The sequence below is a fragment of the Scyliorhinus canicula genome, chromosome 13, assembly GCF_902713615.1.
Source record: "Scyliorhinus canicula chromosome 13, sScyCan1.1, whole genome shotgun sequence".
Classification (NCBI taxonomy): Eukaryota; Metazoa; Chordata; class Chondrichthyes; order Carcharhiniformes; family Scyliorhinidae; genus Scyliorhinus; species Scyliorhinus canicula.
Window position 1 is genome coordinate 146,700,684 of NC_052158.1, and position 26,711 is coordinate 146,727,394.

The following is a 26,711-nucleotide window of genomic DNA, read 5'->3' on the forward strand; positions in this document are numbered from 1 at the left end:
ATACCTGACTTAATGTTCGTAAATTATCTTCAAATGTAAAGAAACACTTGGATGTGAAAAATCTTTCTGGAGAGGCAGGGATCAAGTCCTGAAGAACTAACCAGTCACAACATGACATTGCTGGTCACTGTGTTTATAATCCCAAAAAGACAAGAGAAAATGACCTCCCTGACTGGAAGTTTCTGATGTGATATCACACTGTGTCTGTCGGATCAAGAGTTTCTTTTGTGATACTAGACTGAACTTGTGCGTGCAAAAAGGCTGTTTTCTTCTCCTCACGGTATTGGTGAGTTTGTGGGGTTCCCCATAATTAGGGGCTGTGACATGAACTGTTAACCAGCTGCCAAAAGCTCAGCTCAGATCAGCAATGTGACCTTAAGTAATAGTGACAGCAAATAGGACATTTAATTTAAAGATCTAACTATGCTTTTGTGTATCTGCGCGCGCGTGTGTGCTTGCGTGTGCACTTCTTATATCACCATCTCGGTATGAACATTTAATTGCCAAATTTGAATTTGTGCAGCGATCTGGACCACCTTGGTTACGCTACACTTGGAGTTCTCATCTCCCTGTGATATTAATGATAAGGAGAAGATGGAGAAGGTGTAAAAAGGCTTCTGAAGGATGGTACCAGAACTGAGACGATATAATTATCAGGACAGGTAGAAAAGGTGGGAACAACCCGCTCTGTGAAAGAAATGGCTGAGAATAACCTGATAGCTCAGGGACTTTCTTTTAAAAAAAATAAATAAATTTAGAGTACCCAATTATTTATTTTCCAATTAAGGGGTAATTTAGCGTGGCCAATCCACCTACCCCACACATCTTTGGATTGTTGGCGTGAAACCCATGCAGACACGGGGAGAATGTGCAAACTCTACATGGTCAGTGACCCAGGTGCGGGATTCAAACCCTTGTTCTCAGCGTCATAGGCAGCAGTGCCAACCACTGTGCCGTCATGCCGCCTGAGCTCGGGAACTTTCTAAGACTCCAAACGGTTTTGATAGATTAAAAGTGGATGAAATTCTGCTTTTTGTGCACAAGTCAAAGTATTACGAAAGTTGCATTGAAGTTGAACAATGTGGTATAAATCAAAAAAACTTCACATTTGGCGGTCAGCCCATACGTTACTGCTTCCACTGGAACCGGGTAGAACTAGACTGAATTATTGTGTCCTGTTTCTGATGATACTTGTGGCTGGGACTGGAGCCCCCCGCCCCTGGTTCTCTGCCCCTTCCTTGAGTTGTTCTGCCTTCTCTTCTCATGTTGGGAGAAAAAGCAGAGGTTTGCAAGTGTGGGAAATAGATTTTGTGGGGATGAAGGACATTTTCTGGAGAGTGACTGAAAGATGGGAGTGAGATGGGACAAAGATGTGCGAGTGTTGGCTGGTCAAATGGACATTGTCAGGAGGTGTCCGAGTAGAGGGGAATGAGTGGAGCTGCAAAAGGTGTTGATCTGAGTTTTATTGCATTATTATAGAATTATAGAATTTACAGTGCAGAAGGAGGCCATTCAGCCCATCGAGTCTGCACCGGCTCTTGGAAAGAGCACCCTACCCAAGGTCAACAACTCCACCTTATCCCCATAACCCAGTAACCCCACCCAACACTAAGGGCAATTTTGGACACTAAGGGTAATTTATCATGGCCAATCCACCTAACCTGCACATCTTTGGACTGTGGAAGGAAACCGGAGCACCCGGAGGAAACCCACGCACACACGGGGAGGATGTGCAGACTCCGCACAGACAGTGACCCAAGCCGGAATTGAACCTGGGACCCTGGAGCTGTGAAGCAATTGTGCTAACCACAATGCTACCGTGCTGCCCACATTAGAGTGAGGAAGCCAGTGCGTGAAATTTGGCAGCTGTACGTGCTTTGCTGCCTTGTCACCCACCTGAGGTCCTGGATGCTCCTGTGACATTGCCTCCAGGTTCAAGGGGTCACACTCCTCCTGCAGGCATCCCCTGCCTCTTTCATCCACGCCTACTTGGTCAGAGAGACAGCCTCATCTTTTTCAGTGACTGGAAAGCATGCTTCATTTCACCACCTCGGACGCTACAGCAGGATCTCAGGTAAGATTCCATCACCCTCGGTGCAGCGTTCCCAGATCTTCTTTCCATTTCTCTCATTGCTGAAGCCAATATCAAGATTTCCCAGTGTTGTGTGGCATTTTTTTTCTTATTGTCTTGAATGCTGAATGTTACAGGACAATAATATTTTCAAATGGGGTAATCTTTATTGTCACAAGTAGGCTTACATTAACACTGCAGTGAAGTTACTGTGAAAAGCCCCGAGTCGCCACATTCCGGCGCCTGTTTGGCTACACAGAGGGAGAATTCAGAATGTCCAATTCACCTGACAACATGTCTTTCGGGACTTGTGGGACTTAAGGTAAAACAGAGCACTCTGAAATTATTGGGGGCAGAAAATGTGGGCGCGGTGACAGGGCGGGTTCCTTAGTTTGGAGAAATGCCAATGTGATCCACTTGTCTTGGGGAGAGAAGCTAAAATCGAAATCCAGTGTAGCAGCCTGGCAGTTTTAACTGCTTTTCTCAGAGAACAGGACCGCTGCCTCTTTAGATGCTGAAACAAAGCAGCTACTTCTGTGGGACGGCAAGGTTCATGAAGGCAACCATGCAGGATGCTTGTGAGAGTTTGTTTTTTGTTTAAAAGAAAGACAATAGAGCAGACTTGGTTTTTGAATGTACCTTGCGAGTGATGATTGGCTACAGAAAACATGAATGCGGAGTGGAGTGATCGCTGAAGGACGCTGGATATTTTATCTTTGTCTGGCATGGAGGAATGTATGTCCACTGGGGAGCTGGCAGTGAATTTGGGATTGTTGATGTAATGCGTAATGTCATAAAGCAGATGGGAAAGGTGTTTCATAAAACATATTTTGGTTTTGTTAATAATATCTTCAGGAGCTGCTGCAGTGGAATTGGTTGTGGCTGCAAAGTGTGCACAGTATTCATTGAAGAATTGCGAGCAATTGTTTTTTTACTTATTTTTTATTTTTAAAGTTTTTTATTTAACACAAATTTGTAACAGTTACAGAGAGAAAAATGGCCCTGTGCAAAGAGCCTTAACATAATGAAAACGAACAGTGGGAAAGAATAAACATGTTAATAAGGCACTTCCACTGCCAGTTCTGTTTGCCCATGCCACACGTATTCAACTAAACTAACGTGGCCCTAACCCTCTTCTCTCCCCCCCCGGCCTCCCCTGCCCCCCAAGGCCTGACCTGCCAGGTCAGCCCTGCGCTCTTGTCCAGGGTGCTGTGGCTTGCAAACGTCTCTAGCACTTTTGATGACTTGTTTCTGTGGTAGTCTTATAAACTGTTTTAGCTCCACCTATCTGGAGAAGTACACCACCCTTATCAGGAATTTGCTGTTGTAGACATACACATCTACAACTAACGCTCCAAGGTCTGTTAGGGTCCTTTGGTCCTTCCTCTGTGATGCATAAATCTGGCAATTGGTAGTCGTCTCTGAAATCATCTTGGAGATGCCTGACCACCAGATGGTAGACTGTGCCTGCGTCCTGCATTTTGTGATGTCCAGGTGACCCTGATGTATTCTTTGAAGGACACCAGGCCACATGGAGGCTGAGATGATCAGTTGTTCGTCATAGATGAGGAGTTGATCTATAACTGTCAAGTGGTGTTGTCGGCTCTTTGTTGGGGCCATCCTTGTGGGGTTTTCTGTGGATAAAGGTGCAGTCTTCCATCATTCAGCTGCTCCTGGTTGATCTGTTGGGAATCTGTTTGTGTTTACTGGCAAACGTATGCTTGCTGATGGGGAGTAGGCCTCTAGTTTGGCAACAAAGTTGACAACAGTTTTTTTGGGAAGCCCATTGTGTTCGATGAAAGTGTGTCGACTGTCGTCTTGATTTTTTTTTCCTGGGACATCGGCAATCTTATTGGCAAATTACAATGGTCTTGGTGAAACCTCTGGATCCTGGAAGGTGTCTTTACAAGATCTTACTCTTCCAGTAAAGAGACTGGTGTTTATGGTCTGTCTTGACTGTGAGCTTGAGCCTACAGATGTAGTCAGAAAACATCCTGCATGCTCATGTAACCAAGTGGTCTTCTTTTCCTATGATGGGATGTCTTGTCTCTGTGTCTGACAGCCCTTTGAGAGTGTGGAACACTGATGGGTGACTTCCCCCCCCCCCCCAGTTACTCCTGAGAGAGGACCACCCAAAGGACTTGTAGCATCTGCTAAAGTGGTAATGGCCATGGCTGAGTGGTAGTGGGCCAGAATGTCAGTGGGAAGCAACATCACTTTGATGCTATTGAATGCTTGCTCTTGCTGCGGGTTCCAGTACCACGTTTGGTCTTTCTTGAGCAGATGTCCCAAGGGTTCTGTGTCATGAGCCACTTTAAGTAAACGTTTTGTCAACTGGTTCACCATCCCCCAGATGAAGCTGGAGGCTGGGGACTGAGGAGGGGTGGGGAAGTCGATGATTTCCTTGGGTTGTTGTGGATTCATCCTGATGCCTTTGTTGCTGAAGATGTGGCCTAGGAACCCACTGGGTGTTTGGGAATATTCTCCGTTGTCTTTCAGCATCGGCCTTGATCCCTGCTGTCGCACCAAGGCTGCCGTGAGCCTTTTATTGTGCTCTTCGACTGTCTCCCCTTGAACCAAGACATTGTCCATGTGGCAGATGATCTCCTGAAGGCCGTGCAAAATGTCGACCATTGTGTGTTGGAATACCTGTGGTGCTGGCCTGATCCCGAAGGGCAAGTGGCTGAAGCAGAATCTACTGAAGGAGGTGGTTAGGGGCTGGAACCCTCACTGAAGGGAAGCTGCCAGAATCTTCTGTTTATGTCTAGTTTGGAAGAGATCCTGCACTTTGAGAGTTTAGTCAGGCTCTCATCCACTGAGGACATTGGGGGGAATCTCTCAACATATGGCTTTGTTACCCGCAAATGCAAATTTGAATTTGGAACCGGGACCATCCCAGAACACCATTGGTAGGTTATGTGACTTGGGAGATGTCATCCATGTTGACCACCCCTGCCAGCTGCTGCTGTACTTTCATCAGGGGACGGAGGGCTTGTCATGGAGTAAAAAGGTGAAGTGGTTTAGCCTTGCCTCTCAGTATGATCCTGGCTGCATTTTTCAGATGGACCAGTTGTGTGAAGAGATTCAGGAACTCTCTTTTGTGTTTGGAGCCTGGCTCTTGTTAATTTACCTTGTCATTGATGGCATCTGCAATAGGACCTATAGAGTAAAGCAGCGTGTTCACCTGCACTCCTTTTTTATTTAAACCAAAAATTATGCTGTATTTTAAAAATCTTTATCACCAAAGACCCCAATATATTGACTGACCTGGGCTTTGGGTTTATTCAAATTGAATTGGAACTGCTGAATCGTGATCCACCTGGTTGGCTATGTGTGAGTTATTTTGTCCTGTAGTTTGCTATGAGGAGTAATGAGGCATTAAAATTCAAAGTTATGCTTGCCATTTTACGAACTGGATAGTCGTGTTGTTCCCAGGAGCTTTTAATAATTTTTTTCCCATGTTACAACATTTCGAGACCACAAGTTGGGGCTCCGATTGGGGAATTAGGTTTTGGCGACTGGCTTTCCTTCGATGGCATGACTGATACTGAATTGCGGAAAGGGTTCTCGGGGTGTCTGTAGCCTGGAATTTAAAAAGATTTAGGTCTTCCTTGCAACCTCCATGGCCTCTGGGCTCTGAAGTTGGACTTCCAAGAGCTATTTAGTTGGGGCTCCCACTGTAGTAGAAATCGGCTTCCAGGCCTTTTCTTTAGAGAATCCTCTGGCAAATTGTCTCTGCACCTTCAGCTTCTGTCGGGAGCTTCTCTCAGGTCAGTATTTTTGTAGAAGTTTTTTCTTCGTCCCATCTTCTTGGACTGTTTTGGCACTTTAGAGTTGTTGAAGGTTTTTGATTCCCATCCGTCACCATATTGGGAGGCTGTTGGTTACAGGATGAAGAGCCTGAAATAGGTTTTCATCGGCTTCAGTGGGTTAACTGTACAGCTCTGTTAACAGATAAAACTATTCACACAGGTAAAGTAAATGCTACAGGTTTGGAACTATCTCCATGCTTATGACTTTTTGCATCTCTGGTCAACATCACGCTGACACCCAGGTCATGTTCTTAGATCAGGGTCATGTTCCATGATCCTGTGTAGGCATTACTGTGCTCAGTTCCACATCAACCATGTATGTGCCAGACCCTTATAATTAACTATCCCTTCCTTTTAAATGATGGTTACAGTATCTTAATCAAAGATGCTGAAAGATTTGACTGCATTTGATTTGTTTCTTTCCATCTGGTCCAATGATTGCTTCACAATGATTGAGCAAAATGTGAGAGCATTTCAGTTCTTGTTTCACACCGCGGAATTGCTGACATGTTTTCTGGGAAGTTGATGGTTGTGCTATCTTTATGGAGGATTAATTTTATAAAATAAGAACTCCTTCCTGTTTTAATTTGAAGACTATCCATTTATTTGAAATGGCTGCAGGGCAAGTTCAGGGCTGGTCTGGAAGCTCAAAATGTAACCCCGTTCAGACCTCTTGCAGGTAGGCGTCCCCACCACCCCAAAATAATTTTCCCAATCATTGCTGTATTTGACCCTTCCTCCTACCCAATTTTCCAATCGCTCAAATGAAAGTATTCACCTAAAATGGTCTCTCTCATTCTCCAGAGATTAATCAAATGCTTCATTAAAATTATTGAACTCTTTTGGACAGGCGGTGGATTTAATGCAAACAGCCCTTGGGTGAAATTCTCTGACCCCCAGGAGGGTCGGAGAATCGCCTGGGGCCACCTAAAATCCGGCCCCCGCCATGGCAGAGATTCTCCACCACCCGGGAAGTGGCGGCGGCGGGAATCCCGCCACCCCGATCAGTGATGCCCCTGCGGTGATTCTCCTGCCCGGATGGGCCGAAGTCCCGCCGCTGGGAGGCCTCTCCCGCCGCCGAGGTTTGAACCACCTCTGCGGGATCAGCGGCGCGAGCGAGCCCCGGGGTCCTGGGGGGGGGGGGGGCGATCGAACCCCGGGGGGTGCCCCCATGGTGGCCTGGCCCGCGATCGGGGCCCCCGCTCAGATTCCGGGCCAGTGCCCAGGGTGCACTCTTCCTCCTTCCGCGGCCGCCACGGCCTCCGCCATGGCGGAAGCGGAAGAGAAACCCACATCGCGTATGCGCCGGTGGTGACGTCAGCGGCAGCTGGCCGCTGACGTCACTGCCGGTGCATGCGCCGACCGGCGAAAACCTTTCGGCCAGCCCCGCTGCCGGGGGCGCCGGTTTTTTGTGCCAACCGCTCTGGCGCGGGGCTGGCCCCCAAAGGTGAGAATTCCCCACCTTTGGGGAGGACCGACCTCATAGTGGTTGGTGCCACTCCCCTATGCCGGGACCCTCCGTCACGCCGGGTAGGGGAGAATCCAGACTCTTATTTCTCCTCCCACCATCTGTCCCTAAACAGGCAGGTGATTTTGATTTTGATTTTGATTTCTCCCTTTATAAATAGCGGCATATTTTCCCATCCCTCCGTTTTGGTGTGGTCCAATTTCTGTTATTTACCCCACAGCCAACTCAACGTCGGGTGAATTCAGAGGGTTCGTTGTTTCGCACATGCTCAAAATGCAGGAGGGTGAGTCATTTTGCCACCTCTTGTGTATTCCCACAATAAAGGAGGGACTGAGAAAGAAATGTTCAAGGGCTTAGGTCACATAGTAAAGAATTATTGTTTCACAAGAGTCCAGAGTGCGGCAGGTGGAACTGATGCTGGATAATTCATTTCTCCAGTCGAGACGACGTCCGTGATGAGATAGGCACACGCAGATGAATAAGTCTTGCAGGCGATGGTGTGGAAGTTAGGATGTTCCAGTAAAAACGGCGTAGATGAGGGCCAGGCTTTCGAAGCTGGTGAGAAGCTGCATTACTGAGCTGCTGCTTGATAGATGGAAGCCGGCAGCCTGATGTGCAGCACGGCGAGACAGTATAACATCTGGAGGGGATGTTTGGCATACTCGTGTAACATGACTCCCAACTCTCCACTTTGGTTTTCATGGGTGCCAGAGTGCATGAATCACCAAAGGTACAGCAAGTAACGAGGAAAGCGAATGGAATATTATAATTTATTGCAAGAGAAATTGAATATAAAAGTAGGGATGCTATGCTGCCGTTGTAAAGCCATTGGTGAGATCAGATCTGGAGTACCAAGTACAGCATTGGCCTCCTTATTTAAGGAAGGATGTAATTGCATTGGCAGCAGTTGGAACGGGCAGGTAGTCTTATGAAGAAACTCTGGACAGACTAGGTTTGTATCCACTGGAGTTTATAACACAGAACACAGAACAGTACAGCACAGAACAGGCCCTTCGGCCCTCGATGTTGTGCCGAGCAATGATCACCCTACCCAAACCCACGTATCCACCCTATACCCGTAACCCAACAACCCCCGCTCCCCTTAACCTTACTTTTTAGGACACTACGGGCAATTTAGCATGGCCAATCCACCTAACCCGCACATCTTTGGACTGTGGGAGGAAACGGGAGCACCCGGAGGAAACCCACGCACACACGGGGAGGACGTGCAGACTACGCACATACAGTGACCCAGCCGGGAATCGAACCTGGGACCCTGGAGCTGTAAAGCATTTATGCTAACCACCATGCTACCGTGCTGCCCCTAACCTTGAGGGAGACGACATGAAACATATGAGATCCTGAGGGGATCTGGAAAGGATGTGTTTCCTGTTCTGGGAGAATCTAGAACAAGGACCCCTTGTTCTCAAATAAGGGGTCGGCCTTATTATGGCAGGGATGGTGAGAAATCTTGGGCGAAATTCTCCGACCCCACGCAGGGTTTTTAATTCTCTGACCGGCCAAAAACCGGCGCTGTGCAAATCCCGCCGGCAGCCTCTGAAAACAGCTGGCGCCGGCGGGATTTCATTATATTTTTGTTTCCACAAATCTCCGGCCCGGATGGGCCGAAGTCCCGCCGACGTGGCCACGGGTCACGTCGGCAAAAATCACAGTAGCTTTAAAACGGCGTCAACCATCATCAATTCAGCCATTCAGTGTCGGGGGGGGGGGGGGGGTTGCGGCATCGGGGGGGGGGGGGGGGGGGGGGGGTTGCGGCATCGGGGGGGGGGGGGGTTGCGGCATCGAGGGGGGTTGCGGCATCGGGGGGGGGTTGCGGCATCGGGGGGGGTTGCGGCATCGGGGGGGGGTTGCGGCATCGGGGGGGGGTTGCGGCATCGGGTGGGGGTTGCGGCATCGGGGGGGGGTGCGGCATCGGGGGGGGTTGCGGCATCGGGGGGGGTGTTGCGGCATCGGGGGGGTTGCGGCATGGGGGGGGTTGCGGCATGGGGGGGGTTTGGGGGCAGCGGCGTGCAGAGAGGGGGGGGCGACGGATGCCCGGGGCCAACGCACCGTCGCCCCCTACCCCAACCACCCCCCCTACCCCAACCACCCCCCCTACCCCAACCACCCCCCCCTACCCCAACCACCCCCCCCTACCCCAACCACCCCCCCTACCCCAACCACCCCCCCTACCCCAACCACCCCCCCCTACCCCAACCACCCCCCCCAACCACCCCCCCTCACCACCCCTACCCCCTCCAACGCCCCTACCCCCCTCCCCACCCCTACCCCCCTCCCCACCCCTACCCCCCTCCCCACCCCTACCCCCCTCCCCACCCCTACCCCCCTCCCCACCCCTACCCCCCTCCCCACCCCTACCCCCCTCCCCACCCCTACCCCCCTCCCCACCCCTACCCCTCTCCCCACCCCTACCCCTCTCCCCACCACCCCTACCCCCCTCCCCACCACCCCTACCCCCCTCCCCACCACCCCTACCCCCCCACCCCACCACCCCTACCCCCCCACCCAACCACCCCTACCCCCCCACCCCACCACCCCTACCCCCCCACCCCTCCCCCCCACCCCACCACCCCTATCCCCCCCCCCCACCACCCCTATCCCCCCACCCCACCACCCCTATCCCCCCACCCCACCACCCCTACCCCCCCACCCCACCACCCCTACCCCCCCACCCCACCACCCCTACCCCCCACCACCCCTACCCCCCCACCCCACCCCACCACCCCACCCCACCACGCCTACCCCCCTCCCCACCACCCCTACCCCCCTCCCTCAACGCCGGAACACCCCCTCCCTCAACGCCGCAACCCCCCTCCCTCAACGCCGCAACCCCCCCCTTTCAACGCCGGGTCCCCCCCTCTCAACGACGGGTCTCCCCCCCCCCCCTCCCCCTCAACGCCGGTACCCACACCCCGTCCCCCTCCCTCTGAAGGCCGGTACCCACACCCTCCCCTCTCTCCTCCTCCCCCCCTTCCTTCCTCCTCCCCCCCTTCCTTCCTCCTCCCCCCCTTCCTTCCTCCTCCCCCCCCTTCCTTCCTCCTCCCCCCCTTCCTTCCTCCTCCCCCCCTTCCTTCCTCCTCCCCCCCTTCCTTCCTCCTCCCCCCCTTCCTTCCTCCTCCCCCCCTTCCTTCCTCCTCCCCCCCCTTCCTTCCTCCTCCCCCCCTTCCTTCCTCTTCCACTTCCTTCCTCTTCCCCCCCCTTCCTTCCTCTTCCCCCCTTCCTTCCTCCTCCCCCCCTTCCTTCCTCCTCCCCCCCTTCCTTCCTCCTCCCCCCTTCCTTCCTCCTCCCCCCCTTCCTTCCTCCTCCCCCCCTTCCTTCCTCCTCCCCCCCTTCCTTCCTCCTCCCCCCCTTCCTTCCTCCTCCCCCCCTTCCTTCCTCCTCCCCCCCTTCCTTCCTCCTCCCCCCCTTCCTTCCTCCTCCCCCCTTCCTTCCTCCTCCCCCCCTTCCTTCCTCCTCCCCCCCTTCCTTCCTCCTCCCCCCCCTTCCTTCCTCCTCCCCCCCTTCCTTCCTCTTCCACTTCCTTCCTCTTCCCCCCCCTTCCTTCCTCTTCCCCCCGTTCCTTCCTCCTCCCCCCCTTCCTTCCTCCTCCCCCCCTTCCTTCCTCCTCCCCCCTTCCTTCCTCCTCCCCCCCTTCCTTCCTCCTCCCCCCCTTCCTTCCTCCTCCCCCCCTTCCTTCCTCCTCCCCCCCCTTCTTTCCTCCTCCCCCCCTTCCTTCCTCCTCCCCCCCCTTCCTTCCTCCTCCCCCCCTTCCTTCCTCCTCCCCCCTTCCTTCCTCCGTTAGTGGGGGGGGGGGGGTGCGGCGTTGGAGGGGGGTAGGGGTGATGAGGGGAGGGGGTTTGGGTAGGGACAGCTGCGTGCAGAGGGGGAGCCCCGGGCATCCGTCGCCCCCCTCCTCTGCACGCCGCTGCCCCTACCCCAACCCCCCCTCACCACCCCACCCCCTTCACCACCCCTACCCCCTTCACCACCCCTACCCCCTTCACCACCCCTACCCCCCTCCAACGCTGCCCCCCCTCCAACGCCGCCCCCCCTCCAACGCCGCCCCCCCCCCTCTCACCTCAACGCCGCAAACCCCCCCCCCCCCATCTCCTCTCAACTCAACGCCGCAAACCCCCCAACGCCGGGTCTGTCTCTCTCCTCCCCCCCCCCCCCCCCCCAAAAATGCCGGTCTGTCTCTCTCTCTCCCCCCCCCAAATGCCGGTCTGTCTCTCTCTCCCCCCCCCCTCCCCCCCCCAAAATGCCGGTCTGTCTCTCTCTTTCCCCCCCCCAAATGCCGGTCTGTCTCTCTCTTCCCCCCCCCCTCCCCCCCCCCAAAATGCCGGTCTGTCTCTCTCCTCCCCCCCCCCCCCCCCCCCCCAACGCCGGGTCAGACTCTCTCCCCCCCCCCCCCCCCCCCAAAAACACCGGGTCTGTCTCTCTCCTCCTCCTCCTCCCCCCCCCCCAAAACGCCGGCTCTCACCACTTCCGCAGCTGGTGAAACTGACGCGTATTGCGTCAGTCAGCTGCTGGCCCCTCCGGGAATGGAGAATAGCCGCCTAAAAGAAGGCCCCCACGCCGGAGTCATCTACACCAATTTTGCTCGCCGGAAATCGGCGTTACGACGGTCTGCAGAGAATTTCGTCCCTTTTCTCTCAGTGGGGCGAGAGAGTCTTTGTAACTCTTTTCCTCAAAAGGAGGTGGAGGCAGGATCTTTGAATAATGTTGAGGCAGAGGTAGTTTGACTCTTTTTTTTAAAAAAGTATTTTTATTAAGGTTTTGCAGAATTTTTCATAATAAAACAGCAGTAACCATAATAACAAAACAAACTAGAGTGAACATTAACATAGTGCAAAAAGAGAATATACAATAACAATTAAATGGATATTACCCCACGTGACCCAGTCTTCCCACATCATCCCAATGAAGCACTCACACCCCCCCCCCCCCCCCCCCCAACGGATTGCTGCTGCTGCTGACATTTTAATTTACCCCGAGAAAGTCGACAAACGGCTGCCACCTCCAAGGGGACCCTAGTGTAGACCCTCTTAAGGCAAACTTTATTTTCTTGAGGCTGAGAAACCCAGCTATGTCGGTAACCCAAGTCTCTACACTCGGGGGCTTCAAGTCCCTCCACATTAATAAAATCCGTCTCCGGGCTACTAGGGAGGCAAAGGCCATGATGTCGGCCTCTTTCGCCCCCTGAACACCCGGGTCTTCTGACACTCCAAAGATTGCTATCTCTGGACTCGGCACCACCCATGTGTTAAGTGCCTTGGACATTGCCCTCGTGAACTCCTGCCAGAGCTCTCTAAGCTCCGGGCATGCCCAAAACATGTGGACATGGTTTGCAGGGCTGCCCTTGCACCTCATACAACTGTCTTCTACCCCAAAAATGTGCTCATTCTCGCTGCCGTCATGTGTGCCCAGTGGACCACCTTAAATTGAATTAGACTGAGCCTGGCACATGATGAGAAGGAATTAACCCTGCCCAGGACCTCTGCCCACAGACCAGCTTCCAACTCCTCACCTAGCTCCTCCTCCCACTTGCCCTTGAGCTCCTCTACCGGGGTTTCCTCTGCCTCCTGTCCTCCCTGGTAGATATCCGACACCCTCCCCTCCCCTACCCAGGTGCCAGAGACCACCCTGTCCTGTTTCAGGAGGCTTGTACTTGCAGATATTTAAAGGCGTTTCCTGGCAGCAGATTAAATTTAATCATAGATCATAGAATTTACAGTGCTGAAGGAGGCCATTCGGCCGATTGAGTCTGCACCGACTCTTGGAAAGAGCACCCTACCCAAGGTCCACACCTCCACCCTATCCCCATAACCCAGTAACCCCACCCAACACTAAGGACAATTTTGGACGCTAAGGGCAATTTAGCATGGCCAATACACCTAACCTGCACATCTTTGGACTGTGGGAGGAAACCGGAGCACCCGGAGGAAACCCACGCACACACGGGGAGGATGTGCCGACTCCGCACAGACAGTGACCCAAGCCGGAATCGAACCTGGGACCCTGGAGCTGTGAAGCAATTGTGCTAACCACTATGCTACAATGCTACCATGCTTGTCCTCTAGTGCCTTCAAACTGGGAAAGCTTCCATCTATGAGCAGATCTCCCATCCTTCTGATACCTGCTCTCTGCCAGCTCTGGACAAACCCGGGACAAACCTGTGATTGTTGCATATCGGGGTCCAGACTGACGCTCCCTCCACCCTCTTGTACCTCCTCCACTGTCCCCAGATCCGCAGTGTCGCCACCACCACCGGACTTGTGGAGTAACGGGTCGGCGATAACGGCAAAGGAGCTGTTATCAAAGCCCACAATTCTCAGTTCTGTCTCCTGGACATGTGTTCTAGGTCCTCCAGCCTCTCCTGCCACTTCTTGTGGAGGTCATCCAGTGCCTCCACCTTAAGGGCCAATACAACCAACTCATCCTCATGGTCGGATAGCTTTTTCTCCATCTCTTTAATTGCTTTCCCTTGTGTTGCCCGAGTTGCCATCATTTGGTCTATTGATGCCTTCATCGGGGCCAGCATGCCCTTTTTCAGATCAGCAAAACAGCCCCTAAGGAATTCCTGTTGCTCCTGTGCCCACTGCGCCCATGGACCCTGGTCTATACCGGCCACCATGCCGTGCCTTGGCGCTCGCTCCGCACGCTTCTGTCTGCTGGGACTTAAACGCTTCACCCGGCCACTCCTGGTCCAGCTATCCATACAACAGAGAGGGAATCCTTTTGGCTGTGTTCGCTTCACCAATCTGCCCCGAAAAGTCTGTGGAAACACCTGAGAAAGGTCCGAGAGTCGGTTCCAGACGGGAGCTGCCGAATGTGCGACTTACTCCTCCATGGCCGCCACCTGAAGTCTCGTCACCGCTTCTTCAATGGCCGTGACGAGATCTTTTCACAGTTGTTCCCTCTGCTGTTAGAATTCAGCTTTAATAAAGGCCCTCAAGTCAGCTTGAGGCCCTTAAGCTCACCCTTGCCCCGCCTGCATGCTGGAAAAGGCTTTTTCTTGATTCTCAAAGACGAAATGCATTATCAGGTCGGGGGTAGGCAGGAATGTGGAGTTGATATTAAAATCTGATCTACCGCAATCTCATTGAAAGGCAGAGCAAGCTCGAAGGGCCGAGTGGCCTACAGATCCGAATTGATATGTTTGTATGTAACATGGTAATGTTGAATGTGATTCAGGCTGCGCCAGTAGACACAATGAAGCTTGAATTTTCCTGATCGAATGCTTCTGTGGATTTATATCAAAATGAACATGATTGTATTAGTGTTCCAAGATTCCATTTCTTGTTTTGTTCTTACTGCAAATTGTGCAATATAAAAATGTCTGTATTTAGGCATTTACTTGTTATTTATTTTTTGTTGGATTTATTATTTGTTCTTTAATGGAATGTGGGCATCACTGGCAAAGCCAACATTTGTTGTCTTTGAACTTAGTGGCTTGCCACACCATTTCAGAGGGCAGATGTCATTGGATCTGCCTCGTACCAGCAGTAAAACTAATTTAACCAGACATGGTAGGATGTGATCTGCCCAGCAACAGATAGAGATCTGCCTATCAACAGCAGTTGCTCGCATTCAAAAGGCAGGATGAGACACGACTTTCCCGGTAACAAGATTAGCAGGCATCTAGATAGAATCAGGTGTAGATCACCTATTAGTAGAAACAGCTAACTTAGGCACCTGTGAGAGCAGCGGAGGTATATACATGCTAATTTCTAGAGTGTAGGAATTTGAGAGAGGCAGACAGCCAAATATACAGAATTCAAAATCAAAGGGGAGAAATGGTATAATTGCCAGCACTCTCAGAAGTCGAGAGGCCAGTTTACGTCTAACAGCTTGGGAGGCGAGTCCGCAGCAAACAGCTTTGTAAAGGCAGTTTACAAAGTTCCCTGCACCAGGAAAAGACCTTTCCCAGACTTCATTATCAGCCCTGTATTGTGTGGTAACTGTATGCTGGATTTATAAAGAACAAAGAAAAGTACAGCACAGGAACAGGCCCTTCGGCCCTCCAAGCCTGTGCCGACCATGCTGCCCCTCTAAACTAAAATCTTCTGCACTTCCTGGGTCCGTATCCCTCTATTCCCATCCTATTCATGTATTAAATGTCACTATTGTAATTGACATTTTTGAGTTATAGATTTTGTTGTTGTTTTGGGAAAGGAAAAGTCTTAAGGGATCATAGATATACTTTGCAACAAAGGGCATGTTCTACATAAATTATGTGTTCAGTGATTTATCTACTTAATTGCTGTAGAGTAGTGTTGCCCTGTTAGTGTGCATTCTTATTTTGTTTAATTTAATCAATAGTCTTTAATAACTGTTACATGATGACTGGGGTAGTTATTCTCACTGGGGCTTCACGTGGCTGCTCAAAAACAAACCTGTACACCTCCACAAACTGGGGACACGCTCGCAAATACCATCAGCGTGGTTCATGACACAGGTAAGAATTAACCACATTGCTGTGGGTCTGGAGTCGCATGGACGCCAGGATGAGAGATGTCGTTCCCTAAAAGACATTGTCACCATTACTGAGGCTAGCCTTTCAATTCCAGATTATTCGAATTTGACTCCGCCGTGGTTGGATTTGAACTGATGCCCTTGGAGCATTAGTCTGGACCTCTGGATTACTTGTCCAGTGATGGTACCACTGCACTCCCAGAGTCCACCAGCAGGATAAAAGAGTGGGACATGGTTAGCTGGCGCATGGATGGTTACTTGGATACTATTCTTCCACAATCCAAGCAAATCAATTATTATTTGCCAAGGTTGGCGACAGCGGCAAAATTGCAAGAGGGTTCGGAGTGTTTGATCAATACTTTATTGACCTTTTGGTGCAAAGCGAATAGTTATTTTGTCTAAACACAATGTGCTAAATCTTTACACGTCCAGCAGAGTTATGTGCATTTGACCGATCACTTTAAAAAAAAACAACTTGTTACGATCACAGCAGATACTGCTGAGTAAACCAGACCTAAGAGTGAGTTCTTTCTCACTGAGCATAACATTGTTTTTGTGAAAACAAGGGATAAGAGTTCCTGACCCGAAAAGCATAGAACTCCAGTAACACATTTAGAATTTTGAAAATTTTAAGCTTTATTAAAAAAGAAGACATTTTGAGCACACAAGCTTAAAGTTACATGGTTAAAGCAATTTTCCACAACAACCTGCAAAACATCCACCTTGGTTAAAAATATGTAAATAAACTTGCTTCTTGGCAACCTCCTTATAGATTTTTTTACCTTAAAATTCAGTAATGTTGCACAAGTCGTTGAACTGTTGTCACTTTAAGAAAGGTATTCCCCACAACTTCTCCAATGGTACCACTCCGATAGGAAATTACAAATGAAGGTTCAGAAACAAACTGCTGTTTGAAAACTGGCTTAATTCTGGACGGCTGCTTCGAATGCAAAATTTTAACAGCAGCTCACAAATAGCTGAGCTGGTCTTCAGCACCTTCTCGCTCAGACACACCGGGCGCGATTCTCCGCTCCACTCGCCGGGTGGGAGAATCGCGGGAGGGCCGGGCGACTCACGACACGCCCCCCCCGGAGCCCCCCGCGATTCCCCCACCCCCCGCTCGGAAGAATAGCCGCTTGCCGTTTTTCACGGCGACCGGCGATTCTCCGACCCGGATGGGCTGAGCGGCCTGCCGTTCGCGACCGTTTCACGACGGCGGCAACCACACCTGGTCACTGCCGTCGTGAACATGGCACCAAAAGCTGGTTTGAAGCTTGTGGGGGGCAGAGTGGGGAGTGAGCACCACGGCCGTGCTCGGGAGTGGACTGGCCCGCGATCGGTGCCCACCGATCGTCGGGCCGGTATCTCAAAGGGACGCACTCCGCCGCCCTGCAAGATCAAGCCGCCACGTCTTGCGGGGCAGCGGAGGGGAAGACGTCAACCGCGCATGCGCTGGCTGACGTCATTAGGCGTCGCCGCCGCGTCATTCTCGGCGCGCCGGGCCTTGACGCTAGCGACAAGGCCCGGCAGCCGAGAATAACGGAGCGCCGCTCCTAGCCCCCGGGTGGGGGTGAATAAGGTGAGAGGAGTGGCCTCCGAGGCCGTCGTTAAACTCGGCCGCGTTCACGACGGCCTTCACGATTTATCGCGGGAGCAGAGAATTCCGCCCCCCACTCTTCCTTAAATAGTTGCTTCCTCTTTCATCAGGACAGTTCCCCAAATAAAATCTGTCATGTTTCTATTTTGCCTCTTTAGGGCCAGTGAAATGTATTATATCTTCCCCTGTTTACTTACAGAACCTCTAAGCTGCAAATGTTCCTCATCACCTCTGAATTCCTTTTGAAACTTAACAGCTGAAGGACCAAGTTTCACACTTATCCCAAAGTGCAACTTTTAGATCCAATTTATTGACTTGCAACTCACCATACCCACTCATTACAAATCTATCAACTTAACACTTATCCGGGCGGCACGGGGCGCAGTGGGTAGCACTGGGACTACAGCGCTGAGGACCTGGATTCGAATGCCGGCCCTAGGTCACTGTCCGTGTAGAGTTTGCACATTCTCCCTGTGTCTGCATGGGCTTCACCCCCACAACCCAAAAATGTGCTGGTTAGGTGGATTGGCCGGGCTAAATTGCCCCTTAATTGGAAAAAAAATAATTGTGTACTCTAAATTAATTTAAAAAAAAATAAAACCTTTCATCTCTTAGTCCTCATATACCACCTGTCTGTAGTAACCATCCCTCTGTTTAATTAACCCTGGACACCATACACAGCTTTCTTTACTAACACAGAATACCAACATAATCCCACAACATTAAAAAAAAAAGTGTCTCATCACAATTGCTGCAAGTTAGAGAAGCGTCTCAGTCATATAATGTGAGCTGAATTCATCAACTATATCTGTGTAACATCTTGGCCAAATGTGGAGAACAGATCAGAATGCAAAAGGTCCTTGTGAACCTCGGTGAATGCTGTGCAAGTCATTCCAGTGCTTCAGCTTCCCTGGCGTGGTTCAAATTAGGGTCTTCCTTGACTAACATTTATTGGTCAACTGATGTCACCGATAGCTGGCTAACTTATTTAATCTCACTGCCATTTTGTGGGGCCTCGCTGTGTATAATTTTTTCACTATTTTTGACAAGATGACAAAAATGTGCCTATAATTCAAAAGCATTTCATTTTCTCCAAGGTATTTTTGCAATAGTTATTTTGTGAATTCGATGCTTTTATTCTTCCCATCTTGTAATAATTTTTTGAATATTTCTTCAAGAATTTTCCACTTTGTTATTAGTAATTGGAATAATCGAGTGCGATGGTAGGGTCAAGGTGATTTTGCAGGATTGATGTCACATTATTCCGCACTTTTCAATTGACTGCTAGATGTTTCATTGAGTACAGATCGTGAAGGGTTAGTGTGTAACGCCAGATTGTTACCTGAATCATCGTCATTTGAGTTTTTGTCCAGGCCTAACTTTGACCGAAATGCTTTGCAAAACAGAAAGTAGATCACTGGATCTAGACAGGCGTTAAGTGTTGACAGCACAGCGGCCAATTCCTTAATGTGGAAGAGTGTCTTTTTCCAAAAACATCCAGTGATGACATTTACCTGGCTTAAAATATAAGGAAGCCTTGCGATGTGGTAGGGAACAAAACAGAGCACGAAGACAGCGAGGAGGATTAGAATATTGTTCTTGGCCGTGGCTTGCTTTTTGAGCGAGCTTGGCGATGGGGATTTGTCGAGGCGTTTTGCGGTTTGAAAGTAAAAGAAGCAAAGCCCTATCAGCACGCAGAGAAAGAGAAATGTGCCCCCAGCGTGGAGAATTATATGCCAGTGAACCCCCGAACCACTTCTAAATCCTAAGCATGTTTCTTTTGTACTATTCTGGGGCGGCTTTCTCCCTGTCAGGAAAACGTACGAAATTCCGAGGCTGAGGAGAACAAACCAGGACCCGATGGAGATGATTTTCGCAGTCTTCAGAGTTAGAAATGAATGTATTTTAAATGGTTTGACTATTTTCAGGTATCTGTTTGCTGCAATGGGACCCCAGGAAGAGAATGCTTGAATACATGTTCAGGTAGAATATACATGCTGTATAGTTGCAGTAGATTTTTCTCAGTACTGTGGAACCCACTTTCTTCTCTGCACCAATTCTTACCGGCAGCGAGAGGACCAGCAATAAATCGGCTGCTACCAAGTTCTTTAAATAGATGATGATGCTATTGCTGTTGGGGACGTGACAGAAATACACCCAGAAAGCCAGGCTGTTGAGAATGATGCCAACTGCAAATATTAATGAAAAGGCGGTAATTGTAAAAATTGCCAAGCCATCAGAAGAAAACTGGCAAGTGGCATTGCTGGAGGAGTTTGTGCTTGTAGCGATCTCGATGCGTTCTGTCGACTCAGCCATCAACACCTCTGAAAGTTAAAGTGAGTCTGGAATTTAAATTAGAACATGTTATTTTTCGAGAGACGTTTCCCACAACGGTTTGCTCAAAGAGACAATTCTTGAAAAGCAGAAGGGGCTGGGTCGGGGATTCAGTAATTTAATTGAATAATTATTGTTTGATAGGTATTTATCAATATATTTTAGATGTATCCCTGGCATCGGAGTGCACGGTGGTGCAGTGGTTAGCACTGCTGCCTTACAGCGCTGAGGACCCGGGATCGACCCTGGCCCCAAGTCACTGTCGGTGTGGAGTCTGCACATAGAAACATAGAAGATAGGAGCAGGAGGAGGCCATTTGGCCCTTCAAGCCTGCTCCGCCATTCGTCACGATCATGGCTGATTGTCCAACTCAATAGCCTAATCCTGTTTTCTCCCCATAACCTTTGATCCCATTCGCCTCAAGTGCTATATCTAGCCAACTCTTAAATGTATTCAATGTCTTAGCCTCAACTACCTCCTATGGTAATGAATTCCACAGGCTCACCACTCTTTGGGTGAAGAAATGGCTCCTTATCTCTGTCCTAAATGGTCTACCCTGAATCCTCAGACTGTGACCCCTGGTTCTGGACACACGCAGCATCAGGGACTTCCTCCCTGCGTCCACCCTATCTAGTACTGATAGAATTTTATAAGTCTCTATGAGATCGCCCCTCACTCGTCTGCGTGATTGTCACCCCTACAACCCAAAGATGTGCAGGGCAGGCGGATTGGCCACGGTAAATTGCCCCTTAACTGGAAAAATTAAAAAATAAAGAAATGTATCCCCAGCAGATCATGATACGGACCTGATGTGCTCTGTGAGAAAGCGAATGATCTCCCATTTGGAAAGGTATTTAGTACTGTCCATATTTAGTTAGAAACCCTCAATATAACAAATTATACAACTTTGTGATAAAGTATAAACTACGGTATGTGTTTGTTCTACTTGAAAGAAGGAACTTGCATTTCTGGAGCACCTATGATACATTCACGTTATCCCAAAGTGCTTTGCAGCGAATGAAGTAATTTTGAAGTGTGGTCACTTGTAACGTGGGAAATGTGAGAGCAAGAGCTCGACAAATAGTAGTGTTTCCAACATCTTTGTGAGAATGTTTTGGATCTGGTCTTTTAGATTCTGGGAAAAGAATCATAGTTAATTATTATTGATTACTTCCTAGTTTGAATCATGAAATGTCAAATAATGCATGAGGGAATCTCCATTGATTTGGATTCTCAACTGATGGCTTGGGTTTGCAGAGATGGTGGCCCAGTGGTGTTGTTGCTGGACAATAACGAGAGTCAGGGCAAGATCTGAGGACACGGGTTATAAATCCCACATCAGCAGATGGTGAAAGACGAAGTCAACAAATGTAAATGTTGCCACCAGTGAGCTCCGAAAGTGCTTCGGAGCTCACTGGCGGTGATTTAACCTGAGGGTCACCACACCTCAGGCGAGGGGCGAGCTTGAGGAGGCGAGGTCCTCATGAATAACTTCAATCTGCAATTAAAGGTTTAATGATGACCATTGTCGAAAAAACACTCATGTCCTTGAGAAGGGAATCTGTCGTCCTTACCCGGTCTGACCTACATGTGATTCCAGTTTTACAGCAATGTGGTTTACTCTTAACCACCCTCTGAAATGGATGGGCATTAGCTGTGGGCAATAAATGCTGGCCCGACCAGCTAGGCCCACATCCTGGGACTGAACTCAAAAGAACTAATTTCCCCCTATTCGTGGTCTTTTCATTGAAGAAAATTTTTCAAAAGTTGGAAATTATAAACAATGCTATAAATGTCAATAATTTGTCAACTTTGGCCATTACCTCTTCTTCCCCCATTTAGTTTAATTTATAATGGAACCTATTTATCTCCTCGGTCTAACAATGCATTCACGTCAAGGTGCTGTTGCATTTTAAGGCTCTGATAAAACAGGAGTGTTTTTTTCAGCGCACTCTCTGTTCCTCACTGTTATCTCGTCTGGCATTTGTCTACGATGAAGAAAATTGTTTTGCAGTAATGTGACACTTTTGAGGTATTCACAGAGGAGCACTTGCAGGATGCGTTGTGACACAGCCTGACAGACATGTCCAAACTAAGGAAGGGAGTAACCCAACTGATTCTTCTAATTCTGTGTGAGTGCCGTTCTCTGCATCTGGTCACTGGTTCTTGTACTGAACGTTGGATTGATAATTGAAAAGTCAAGAGAGAAAGATGGAAAGATGCAAGGATTTGATGGTAGTTTTAGAATGAAATTCACTTTGAAACAATGTCTCAAACATGTTTAATTCTTAACATTTATTTTCCAAAGTCTACTCAATGTCAGACTTTGCATTTTCCTGGTGACTTTCACTTCTGTCATTTTGCACCAAGACTACAAAAGCATCCAATATTGTCTACTTTAGCTTCTGGAGTGGGGACTTGTGCTCAAAGAGACCTGGCGAGAGCGTGACCATGAAATCAAGGTGGACATCTTGTTGCTGTAGAATTAACTAACTATAGACTTCTCCACTTCCCAACCTGTGTAAGAGAGTTACTCCACACTGAGACTTGCCTCACAGGGTTTAAACAGTAACAATACTAATTGCCTGGAGGGCAACAAAACCGAGCGCCGTGATCACTGACATGCTTAAAATGATTGTTGAAGCGCACATCATCGAGTTCATTGCCTGTTTAGATTTAGTTCAACATATCTGATTTAATTTTCTCAAACTATCTTCAAATGCAAAGAAACACTTGGATGTTCTGGGGGAGGCAGGGATCAGGTTCTGCAGGAATTTCCGATCTCCACATGGCACTGATGGTCACTGTATATATAATCTAATCCCACAAAGACAAAAGAAAAATCACCTACCTGACTGGACGTTTTTGATGTGGTGTCACTCTGTGTCTATCGGATCAAGAGTTTCTTGCTGTGATACTGGACTGAATTTGTGTGGAGTTCAGCATTTCCTGTCACCAGAATTAGGAAGCTGTGAAATGAATAGTCAACATTCTGCCAAACGTTCAGCTCAGGGCAACATTGTGACCTTAAGTAATAGTGAAAGAAAATAGGGCATTTAACTTTTGGAGCTAACTATGCATTTTATGGTGTGTGTACATACCTTTGTGCGCACATGTGTGCGTATGTGTGCATGAATGTACATGCATATTTGCTTGCATATATGTGTGTGTATATGCACTCTTTCTATATTACCTTGGCTTTGAACATTTAATTGCCAGATTTGAATTTGTGCAGCAATCTGGGCCACGTTAGTTATTCTACACTTGGATTTCTGATCTCCCTGTCTTATCTATGATATTGAGACACTGGAGAAGGTACAAAAAGGCTTCAGAAGAACAGTACCAGAACTGAGAGGATATGATTATCAGGAAATGTTGAAGAGGTTGGAACACTTTTCTCTGGAAAGGAAAAGCCTGATGAATAGCCTGATAGCGAGGGGGCTTGAAGATTCCAAAAGGTTTTGGTCGATTAAATGTGGACAAAATAATGCTTTTTGTGCATAAGTCAAAGCGTTATGAGCCTTGAGGTTGAACATTGTGATTTAAAGCTAATAAAACCCTCACATCTGATGATAGGCCCATACATTTTCCCATCAACTGGAACTGATTAGAACTGGATTGATCTCATGTGTCTTCTTCATAATGACATTTGTGGCTGGGACAAGAGCCCTTGCGTTCCTGTTTCTCTGTCGCTCCGCGGAGTTGCTCTGTACTCTCTTCTCATGTTAGCTTAGAAAGATGGTGTTTGCAAGTGTGAGAAATAGATTGTTTGAAGAAGAGGGATGGACTCCATTTTGCGGGGGGGGGGGGGGGTGGCTGAGATAGGGGAGTGAGAGGGCACAAATATGAGGGTATGTGAGTGGTGGCAGGTCAGATGGGAATTGTCAGGTCTGTGTCTGGCGAGAGGGCAATGAGAGGAGCTTCAAACAAGGTTGGTCTGAGTTGTGTTATGTTAGGCAATTCTGAGACATTGTGTGAGGTTTGGCAGCTGAAAGTGTTTAGCCGCTTTCTCACACCCCCCCCCCCCCCCCCCCGAGATCCAAGATGCTGTTACAACATTGTCTCCAGGTTCAATTGGACAGCCCCAGCCTCTTTAATAAATGGTTAGTTGGTCAGAGAAGTTGGCATCATCTTTTTCAGCGACCGCAGAAAAATACCTCATTGCCCTCCTCGGTGGGGGGGGGGGGGGTGGATTGGGGGTAAGGGGGGGGTGGGGGGAGGGGAGGGGGGGGTGGTGAGGGGGTTGGGGGGGGGGAGCAGCCTTCCCAGCCATTCATAGAATCATAGAATTTACAGTGCAGAACGAGGCTATTCGGCCCATCGAGTCTCCACCGGCTCTTGGAAAGAGCACCCTACCAAAGCCCACACCTCCACCCTATCCCCGTAAACCAGTAACCCTATCTAACCTTTTTGTTTTGGATTCTAAGGCCAATTTATCATGGCCAATCCACCCAACCTGCATATCTTTGGGCTGTGGGAGTAACCGGAGGAAACCCAGGCAGACACACTGACAACATGCAGACTCCCCACAGACCCAAGCCGGGAATCGAACCTGGGACCCTGGAGCTGTGAAGCAACTGTGCTAACCACTATGCTACCGTGTTGTGATTGCTAAAACCGTTTCTGTGATTGCTCAAACCAATATCAGGAATCCCCAGCGGAGTGTGTCATATATGCACCTGTTGTCACGAATGTTGAACGTTACAATACAATTATATTTTCAAATGCCCCCCCTTTAACTTGAGGTAAAACAACATTTTGAAATTGTTGGCGGGGTGTGGGGGTGTCAGGGTGGATTCCTGATAAACACCACAGATTGTAGAAATTTTTATTTGATCCAGTTTTTTCAGGGAAAGAAACAAAAATCGAAACCCATTGAAGCAGTCTGCCACTTTTAACTCTTATTCTGACCGAAAAGGACAGCTGATGGTTGATTTGCTGCAACAAAACAGCAACTTCTGCTGGAACGCAAAGCGAATCTTTTCATTTTAAGGTCTGCACGTCCCGCTCTGTCTTTAGCTTCCGTGACCATAACCCCTCTCTAATGGCAGTTTCCTCTGTTCCTGTAACTTTAGAATTTCCAGGAACGTCTCTTCATTTCTCTGCTTTCCTTATCAGCTGTTCTCTAGGTTTCCGAAACTTGCCTTCTTTGCCCCTTGCTCCATTGTGTGGCTTCTGGTATAGCAGCGAGAGAGTTTCCCCCCTCTCCCTGCGAAGCTCCTTATATATACTCTGGCTTCTAGTTCAAACTAAACTCAAAGATGTCTTCTCCCTAAAAGCGCCCAGGTTGCTAAGCAACGCCTCAATCCTCCTCTAAGCTAATGCTTATTTTTCTCACCGTAAACACTCTCAGCACTACAGGAACACGGCTTGAACTGAAGCTAAATTCCCCATCCATGCAAACAACTTTGTTCAACCTGAATCTAACTAGATTCCCTTTCCTCCACAAAACCACTAAATTAAACCCACTTAAATCGAAACCTTATTTTATAGCTCATTTGAACTAGCTCTGTTTTCCTGTCACTTCTACAACATGAATAACCGCCCTTTTGTTCTAAATGCTGCTCCATAATCTGATTCAAAGATACTTAGAGATTTGACTGCATTTGATTTATTTCTTTCCAATTGGTCACTTCACAATGTTTGAGCAAATGTTAGAGCATTTCAGTTCTCGTTTCACATTCAAAATTGTTGATATATTGTTTAGGAAGTAGGTGGTTGTGCTATCTATATGCAGGACTGTTTTCGAAAATAAGATGGCCTTCCTGTTTTCATTTGAAGACTATCCATTTATTTTAAATGGTGGCAGGGCCCCAGGATGAGTGGACTGGGGAGCGGACACCTGTCGGTAAATCTGTGGCAGCACAGTGGGACACATTCAAGAAGGAAGGAGGGGAGAGTACAGGGCCAACATGTTCCAATCAAAAAAAAGAGCTGGACCAACAAATCCAGTGAATCCTGGATATGGAGGGAGATTAAGCATTGTATAAGGAGAAAAAGGGAGGCTTACGTCAGATATCGAGAGCTCAAAACAGCAGAAGCCCGACAGAGGGAACTTCAAAAGGACATTTCGGAGACCAAAAAGGGGACATGGAAGGATACAGGCAGGTAAAATAAAGTTATTTCACAAGTACATGAAGGGTATAAGGATAACTAGGGAGAGAGTAGGGGCCCTTAAGGACCGCTGTGGTCATTTGTGGTGTGGAGCCGGAGGAGGTATTCACGGAAGAATGTTTTCAGAATGTGTGTGACACAGCCAGACAGACATGCCCAAACTGAGGAAGGGAGTTACACAACTGGTTCTTCTAATTCTGTGTGAGTGTAATTCTCCACATCTGATCCCTGGGTTTTGTACTGAATGCGAGAATTATAATTGAAAAGTTACAAGAATTAAGGGAATTTGGATTACCGTGGAAATTGAATGGATAAGTCTTTCTCTTTAATTTTCACAAGGTCAGTAGTCTAGTTGAATGATTGATAAGATAGCTGAGTGACTCAGTGACAGCTAAGTATCAATCACTTGAAGCCTGATTGGGGCCTCAATAGGTGTTGATTAGGTGAGGCACAGCCAGAGGGCGGTGTGGGTATCAGGAATATGGAGTTCAGTGGAAATTCGGTGCATCGGGGAATGTGGTGCTTTTTGCTTTTTTTTCTTTGCTTTCTGACTTTTTAAATATTCCGAGAGTGCTCTTGCCCCGCTGCAGCTTTAGAGTCTACAAGGGAGAGAGCTGATTGGTAAGGTTGGGTAAGAACTGACTATTTATTTCACTTATAGTTTGTAAGGGCTATATTCTCACAGTGGTTAGCACTGTTGCTTCACAGCGCCAGGTTCGATTCCCGGCTTGGGTCACTGTGCGGAGTCTGCATGTTCTCCCCGTGTCTGGGTGGGTTTCCTCTATGTGCTCCGGTTTCCTCCAGAAAGATGTGCTTGTTAGGTGTGAGGCAAGTCTCAGT

General features: G+C 48.8%; 2 protein-coding genes across 4 annotated transcripts in view; one reads left to right on the plus strand and one right to left on the minus strand.

Moving 5' to 3' along the window:
• Positions 1-26,711, plus strand: part of LOC119975763 (mediator of RNA polymerase II transcription subunit 12-like protein) — a 640,706-nt gene that overhangs the window by 216,282 nt on the left and 397,713 nt on the right. The gene's annotated exons all lie outside the window — the stretch shown is intronic.
• On the minus strand, positions 19,207-19,849 carry LOC119975772 (G-protein coupled receptor 87-like). The gene has a single exon (XM_038815613.1). The coding sequence runs from the start codon at positions 19,737-19,739 to the stop codon at positions 19,329-19,331; it is 411 nt and encodes a 136-aa protein (XP_038671541.1). The 5' UTR covers positions 19,740-19,849; the 3' UTR covers positions 19,207-19,328.

What these genes read in the sequence shown, in the direction of transcription:
- LOC119975772 (XM_038815613.1), bottom strand. Translation starts at nt 19,739, where the DNA reads ATGGCTGAGTCGACAGAACGCATCGAGATCGCTACAAGCACAAACTCC.